This window comes from Papio anubis, chromosome 2 (genome assembly GCF_008728515.1).
Source record: "Papio anubis isolate 15944 chromosome 2, Panubis1.0, whole genome shotgun sequence".
Taxonomy (NCBI): domain Eukaryota; kingdom Metazoa; phylum Chordata; class Mammalia; order Primates; family Cercopithecidae; genus Papio; species Papio anubis.
Genome location: NC_044977.1, coordinates 137,689,870 through 137,698,314, shown reverse-complemented (window position 1 = coordinate 137,698,314; position 8,445 = coordinate 137,689,870). Strand labels below are relative to the sequence as shown.

The 8,445-nt window shown below is 40.9% G+C and overlaps 1 protein-coding gene across 1 annotated transcript in view; it reads left to right on the top strand.

The window, feature by feature from the left end:
* ARHGEF26 (Rho guanine nucleotide exchange factor 26) overlaps positions 1-8,445 on the top strand; it is a 141,193-nt gene that overhangs the window by 449 nt on the left and 132,299 nt on the right. Inside the window, exons 2-4 of the mRNA XM_021934735.2 lie at positions 127-1,254; positions 2,596-2,635; positions 7,862-8,007. Coding sequence (XP_021790427.2) covers positions 178-1,254; positions 2,596-2,635; positions 7,862-8,007 — 1,263 coding nt within the window. The 5' untranslated portion in view covers positions 127-177. The remainder of the gene's footprint in view (positions 1-126; positions 1,255-2,595; positions 2,636-7,861; positions 8,008-8,445) is intronic.

Here is an 8,445-nt window from a genome sequence, read left to right as displayed (position 1 = left end):
GGGCGGGTAAGTGCGGTGCAGTCGTGTCCTGCGCAGCAGCAGGGGGACCGCCGGACTCGGAGCACGCGAGTCGGCCAGGCGTCCCCGCCTATCCGCAGGCAGTTTCCTAACTTCTTTCCTCTTTAGGCAAGACTGACCCGGTGTTGCTCCTACCGGGGCTGACTTCGAGGCCCGGCTATGGACGGCGAGAGCGAAGTGGATTTTTCTAGCAACAGCATAACCCCTTTGTGGCGGAGGCGGTCGATTCCTCAGCCCCAGCTGCTGGGCCGGAGCAAGCCGAGGCCCCAGTCCTACCAGAGCCCCAACGGGTTGCTAATTACGGATTTTCCGGTGGAGGACCGAGGGACGCTCCCTGCAGCGCAGACTCTCGCCCAGGTGCCCACCGACTCGGACAGCAGGACGATACATAGGAGCCCCCTGCTTCTGGGAGCCCAGCGGAGAGCGGTGGCCAATGGTGGGACGGCATCCCCGGAGTACAGGGCTGCCTCTCCTCGACTTCGACGGCCCAAGTCACCCAAGCTCCCCAAAGCGGTGCCGGGAGGCTCCCCGAAATCCCCAGCAAATGGCCCGGTGACCTTGCCTGCGCCGCCGCCGCCGGTTCTGCGCTCTCCGCGGACTCCTAACGCGCCCGCCCCCTGCACCCCCGAAGAGGACCCGACTGGGTTGAATGCCAGCCCGATGCCTTCGCCCACTGCAAATGGCCTTGCCGCTAATAACGATTCTCCTGGGTCGGGTTCACAGTCCAGCCAGAAGGCTAAGGAGCCCGAACGGGGGCTCTCTCCTGCGCCCCAGAAAAGTTCTTCAGAACAAAAACTTCCCCTCCAAAGGCTCCCCTCCCAGGAGAACGAGCTCCTCGAGAATCCTTCCGTGGTTTTGAGTACAAACAGCCCCGCCGCCCTCAAAGTGGGGAAGCAGCAGATCATTCCGAAGAGTCTGGCCTCGGAAATTAAAATAAGTAAATCCAACAATCAGAATGTGGAGCCCCACAAGAGACTCCTCAAGGTGCGCAGCATGGTGGAGGGCCTAGGAGGACCTCTGGGTCACGCAGGGGAGGAGAGTGAGTTCGATAACGACGTGGATAGCCCAGGGTCTCTGCGGAGAGGCTTGCGGTCCACGTCTTATCGCAGGGCAGTGGTCAGTGGCTTTGATTTTGACAGTCCTACCAGTTCGAAGAAGAAGAACAGAATGTCCCAGCCTGTTCTGAAAGCAGTGATGGAAGACAAGGAGAAGTTTTCCAGTCTGGGAAGGATAAAGGTAAAAGTGGGCAGGAGTGTGACACGCCATTCACTAAGCCAAAAGTAAATGTGTTGGGGGTGGGGAGGAGGAGCATAGAGAAAACCCGAAGAAGTCATTCCCTTTTAATTCTGTGTTTTGCTGTTGATTACTAGTGTACATCCAGCTCTTGGCCACTTTGATGCTGGCCGGCACAGCCGAGTTTAGTGCAGCTTTGTTGGAAGAAGTGAAATTCATCACCTTTAAATTTCTAAGCTCAGGCAGAATTGGGGGGACAAGAGTGAAATATGGCAGATTATTGGCTGGAGTGAGTCTTGACCACTTTTAAAAGAGATAGCTGAAAGGGGGAGGAGCATGCTCAGACCCGCACTCTGCAGTCAAGTTGTCTGGAGTTTGCTCAGAGGTTTCAGTCAATGGTAGCTGTTATCACAGCTGATTCAGAAAAATGCTGATTCCTGTTTGAGCCTGTTGATTTTTTTTTGCTTTTACTTACTGAATTGTTTTTTGAGTGGTTACTACACACTTGATGTCATTCAAGTAGAATGTGAATTTGAAAATCAACTGCCAGGATCACAAAAGACACAAATCTTTTGTCATCTTTTTTGTTGCTTGTTTTTGTCACCATGGCCTATGGTTGTGTTTTATTCCCGTTGTATGCCCATTCATCCTTGAGTGCATTTAACAAATTGGCAGCTGAAAACTTCAGGTTAGGGTGACACTGTTGTGGTATTGCTCCCCTGTATTGTCCCATTAGCTGCACTTATTAAAATATTGCCAAATATGACATAAAGAAACAGGGAAAACTGAAGAGGGATATTTTGGAGTGTATGCTGCCTTCCGCAGAAACAAGACAGATCTCAGCAATAGGGCAGAGATTCTTTTTGGCAGCCACATTTTTTCTTGGTTAATCAGAGCACTGGAACCAGTCTATATAAATGTCACATATGCAAAACACAAGCAAGCCTGTTTTATTTTAGAGCCCATGGTCTTAAAGAAATTACATAACATTTTATGTGTTTTTTCCAACTCTGCAAGTATAGCAAAGTTCAATTTAACAGTGATGGTGAATCACGAGTAGTAAAATGAGCTGACCTGCTAGTTATTTGAGGATTCTCAGTCTGTTTTGACAGGGTATGGGAGATCTTGTACGTTTTATTTCATTGTTTCAGTGAATTGTAGTTATCAAATGGGTGAACTCCTCCGGGGCTCAGCTTCTCTGTGCTCTTGGAAATCTAATTAATGTAATGACAAAAAAAAAAAAAGTACTTAAAATAGCCATATTTTGTATTTGGCTCATTCATACATAGTTTGCTTCTCCTTTTTTTTTTTTTTTTTTTTTTTTGCTTTGTTTTTGTCTCTTAGAAAAAAATGCTGAAAGGACAAGGAACATTTGATGGGGAAGGTAAGCATTTAATTTTCAATACTTTTATTGCTGTTTCAATGTGGAATGCCAATTATAAGTTGAAATCCAACTACAGTAACAAAAATGCTTAAGATGAGAAATATGTTCAACTTCTTCCCAAATTATACAGTCCAAAGCTTCTCATTAAGCTAAATTTTTACCTAGTAATGCTAATGGTGAATATAGTTAATGGCATTTTTTATAGGCTGATAACTTTTTCAGTCAATGTCCTGGGATTTTTAATTCTTCTCTACCTTGGCTCCATCCCCATGTCCCTCAGGAAACAGAGAAAGAGTAAGACCAAGCTCTAGCTTTTTAGTTAAAAATTCTGATTTTGGCATTTAGATTTGAAGTCATATTTCTTTAGGTCACATTTCCTTTGACTTAGTATTCTGCCCATATTTCCACATTTTATTATCATTTCTGATTTCCTGTTTCCTTATTAAGTTTCAACTTTGGGGGAAATCTAACTCTCCTGACTGACAAAAACGTACTCTCAAGACTTTGCAACCCATGTAGTATTTTTATTAAAGATCTCAAAAACAAAAGCAGCTTCAACCAGGTGTTCAAACCCTAATCAAATTAATGGACTTTCTGTAAATAGATGGGTCAAGTGTCAGCCAACTGGAAGAGCATGAAGAGAGCAGTCCCAGCTGTAGCACTTGTTGGGCTGGAGGGTCATGGTGGTAGTGAGGGTAGTTACTTTTTGTCATGTTTTGAAGTGTGAAGATTTTCCAACCTTCGAAGAATAATGAAGAAGGGGATGCCCCTCTATAAGTCAAGCAAATGTGCAACCACCCAGAGTTATAAAATACGTAGCCTTAGGTGATTATCAAATAATTCCCTGTATAATTTTTATAAAGATGAGTTTCCCATTGGAACATTTAAAAATGACTCATCTATAAAAATTCATTCACCACACCAATCTTAGGAAATCCCGATATAGTATTTAGCTGGTTGGAATAAGTTCATCTCTCTAATTTCATAATTGAAGAAACCAGAAGATCTGAGAGGTTTGGCACCTTGTCTACTGTCACACCTAGTTACAGAGCCAATAGTAGGACACAGATCTAGTTCTTAGTCCCATTTGCTGCTTCTTATAGCACTCTATGAAGTGAACAGCATCTACCTAATATCTACCTAAGGAGATGCTTTACATTCCCTGGAATTTGGTATTTATTTTGTGACCTTTGCCTAAGAGAGTTTAAAATTTTAAGATTTTTTTTTAAAGTCAGAGACTAGACTTCATTGTAACTAGTTTTACGTTATTTCCTTTTATAAGAAGTTGTTTCTGTGTATCCTCTCATTTCTTCTCAAATATAATGACCTGGAAATTTTTTTTCACACATATATATGTACATGAGGAATGCAGGATTCTTACAGTTAATGATTAACAAGAATGTAACTAGGGAAGCAGTGTGGCCAAATGGTGAGAATCTGTGATATTAGATAGAGCCAGGCAGACCTGCTCCTATTCATCAGTTGAGTGATACTGAGACAAACCCTTTATATAACTGGGCCCTCACTGAGCCACCTCATGTGTGAAATGAGATTAATAATAATGTTGCCTATGTTGTGAAAATGAGAAATCTATCAGCAATGTTATGCATATACTTTGTGCCAACTACTTAGTGCTTTAAAGACTAGGGGAGACTCAGTCTTTACCCTCGTAATCTACTTTACATAGCATGACAATCAGAGACCAGTAAAATCTTGCATAGTGTTACTTTGGTCATAGTGCATACAGAATAATCTATAGTTGATGAGAAAAGGGGCAGATGCTTGCTTGTTTTGGTAGATGGGAAAGGCAATTCAAACTCAAAATGCCCCAAACCAAACTCATAATCTTCCCCACTAAACCTAATATCTTCTGGTGTTCCCATCTCCTACTTTCTGGTTGTGAGGCCTGCAGACCTAGGAAACATCCTTAACACCTCCTTCTCTCTGCCCCCATATCTAGTCTTTCACCAGTCTGTTCTATGTTATATAGCTCAAACCTCCATCATCTTTCATTGACTACCGCAATAGCTTCTTAGTCTCCTAGGTAGTCAATGTTTTGTTCTCTACTCTAAGCCAGTCTTCCCTTTTCATGGAGTCCCATTGTGTTTAGGAAAGATGCTATCATGACAGTGTGAAGGAAACTCAATCCTTTTGTACTCAGGGTAAAATCCAGTTTTTAGCATTGCCTACAAGTATTTTGTTGATTTGGACTGTCTGGCTTATTTCTCTAAACTCACCTTGTACAATGTGGCCACTAGACATACCCAAGCTTTAACCACATTGACTCTCCCTAGTTCTTTTAAGATATAGCGGTGTATCACTTAATGATGAGGATACGTTCTGAGAAATACATCCTTGGGCAATTTTGTTGTTGTGCAGACATCATAGAGCGTACTTACACAAACCAGATGGTATAGCCTAGGACATATGGTACAGCCAGACCTGTACAGCATGTTACTGTACTGAATACTGTAGGTAGTTGTAACACAATGATATGTGTGTATCTAAACAGAAAAAGTACAGTAAAAATACGATGTAAAAAATTAAAAATGGTACTCTTCTATAGGACTCTTACCGTGAATGGAGCTAGCAGTACTGAAAGTGGCTCTGGGTGAGTCAGTGAATGAGTAGTGAGTGAATGGGAAGGCCTAGAACATTACCGTACAGTATTGTAGACTTCATAAATAGTGTACACTTAAGCTACATTAAATTTATTAAAAAACTTTTTTCTTCAATAATAAATTAGCTTACTGTAACTTATTTTGTAAAATTTAAAAATTTTTGAAACTTTTAAACTCTAGTTTTAACACAGCTTAAAACACAAATGCACTGTACAGCTGCGCAGAAATATATTTTTATTTCTTTACGTACCTATTTGGTAAGCATTTTCTTATTGTAAAAAATTTTCATTTTTACTTTTGAAATTCTTTTGTTGAAACTAAACACAGGGATTAGCCTAGGCCTGCAGAGGGTCAGAATCATCAATATCACTGTCCTCCATCTCAATATCGTGTCCCACAAGAAGGTCTTCAGGGGCAATAACATGCATGGGGCTTTCATCTTCCATGATAACAATGTCTTCTTCTGGAATACCTCCTGAAGGACCTGCCTGACGCTAGTTCACAGTTAACTTTTTTTTTTTTTTTTTTTTTGGTAAGTAGGAGTACACTCTAAAATAATGATAAAAAGTATGGTATAGTAAATACATAAACCAGTAACATAGTTTATTATCATTATCAAGTATCATGAACTGTACATAATTGTATGTGCTGTACTTTTATATTTTTGGCAGTGCAGTCAGTTTGTTTACACCAGCATTACCATAGACGTGTGAGTAATGTGGTACACTACAACATTAAGATGACTAGGTGATAGGAATTTTTTAGCTCCTTTATAACATATGGGACCACCGTTGTAAATGTGGTTTGTCATTGATCAAAACAATGTTATGCAATGCATGACTGTATTATGTTTCCTCTTATGTTCCCATTATAGCTTTTGTGTGTGCTTTTCCTTTAGCTTTGTGGCTTCTCAGCTTTCAGACCTTAGACTTTCCTCACTGACCAAATACCTGACTGCCAGACTACATCACACCCTACTGACAATCTGTTCGTACCTGTATATAAATCCTTCAGTTCGTAAGCATGTATTTGTGTAAGATCATTATGTCCTCAAACTTATAGTGACTTCCCATCACATTTTGAGTAAAAATCAAAGTCCTTTAATGGCTGAGGCAAGGCCCTACTTCATTATAACTAGTTTTATGTTACTTCCTTTTATAAGGAGCTGTTTCTGTGTATCCTCTTATTTCTTCTCAAATATAATGACCTAGAAATTAAAAAAAAAAAATTTCTAAAAGCCCTCTGGTCACCCTCAACTCCTATCTTCTTCTTCTTCTTTTTTTTTTTTTTTTTTTTTTTTTTTGAGACGGGGTCCAGTCTGGAGTGCAGTGGCGTGATCTCGGTTCATTGCAACCTCTGCTTCCCAGGTTCAGGCTATTCTCCTGCCTCAGCCTCCCGAGTACCTGGTACCACACTCAGCTAATTTGTTGTTTTTTTGATAGAGGCGAGGTCTCTCTGTGTTGCCCAGGCTGGTCTCAAACTCCCGACCTCAAGTGATCTGCCCACCTCAGCCTCCCAAAGTGCTGAGACTACAGGTGTGAGCCACCATGCCTGGCTTCAACTCCCATCTTCTGTACTTTCTGCCCATTTTCTTGGTACTTCAGCCTTGCAGTCGTCATTGCTGCTCTTGATACATACAGACATACCAAGTAGACTCATGCCCCAGGGCTTTATACTTGCTGTGCCCCAGTGAGATGCTGTTTGGGCACCAGTTCTTCATCAGAGTCAACATCAAGGGCCTTTTCGTTGTAGTTTTGATACAGGTGGCTCACTTTCTCACCTCTTCTATGTCTCTACTTAATTGTCACCCCAGTGAGGCCTTCCTAAACTACCCTACTTAAAATCTACATGCCCTCCTCCCAGCACTTTCTACCCCCCTTCCCTGTTTCATGTTTCTTCATGACACTTATCAGCATCAAAATACTATCAAAGTTACTTGCTTATTTATTGCAGTTCTCTCATGCTTTAGTATCAGCTCCTGAAGATTGAGATTTTTATTTTGTTTCTATTACTGTAGAATAACAGGTGCTAAGCTGTTGCTTCTTGTGGGACAACCTACTAGGTTCTTAGTAGGTGTAGGTGTTTTCTAAGTAACAGTTGAATGAATAAATGCATGTGAATTTGACAGTTTTTCTTATTAAACTTATGAATAAACTTATTCATAAGGCATGAGGGGTGTCTTTCTTTTGTTTTCCATTTTACTTTCAGCCCTTGGCACATCATAGATATACAATAAGTGTTTATTAAATAGATAAATGAATGGTGACGGACCTGAAATAAAAGGTAGGATGTAATTTAACCTAAATTACAGTGATTTAATAGGCCTGACTGTCTTTCATGAGTAGTGGACAGAAACATGGAAACTTTGCTTCCGTTGACATTCTCTATATGGACTCCTCCTCCTCCCCTGCACTTGAGTTTGTGATAGAGCTATGTGAATGAGAAAATCACTTTTCTGTAATTATTCTTCAGGGACTAAATCTGTTTGTCTCTCTGTTGTTTATAAAATTGGAGGCCAAACATTGGGTACATATGATGTTTATTTAGAACAAGTAACATAATGATTGAGAACAATTAGTGACACATAGGCCTTGTTTTCTTGCAGAAAATGCTGTCCTGTATCAAAACTACAAGGAAAAGGCCCTTGACATTGATTCTGATGAAGAGTCGGAGCCCAAAGAACAGAAGTCAGATGAAAAAATTGTGATTCACCATAAGCCATTGAGATCCACATGGAGCCAGCTCTCTGCAGTGAGTGTTTACCTTCTTTTCTATCTGTGGTAGGAAAAAAACAAGTTGTGGAAATTATGTGTGGATTTGGCTTTTGTTCTTTTCCGCCAGTGATACTGTAACTCTAAAGAGAAAGACTCCTTTTAGATTGTGAAATGTTTCTCGGAACTCTGCCGGCACTAATGAGAACGTGAACTTTGACACTTCTGATCAGGAAAATTAGGTTTGATAAAATAAAGTGCTATGAGATTGATGTACTGTGAACTCTGGAAACTCTTTCTACGAGGTCTCTCTTTTTGTTAAATATAGTGTAGTGTAAGCATAGTACTAACATAACCTGCACTTTGTCATTATTATGGCTGTGTACATATATGTGCGTGTGTGTTTATTTGTGTATGTATGCATTGATATGTACATGTATGTATATACCTGTATATGTATCTCTGCACAATAGACAGC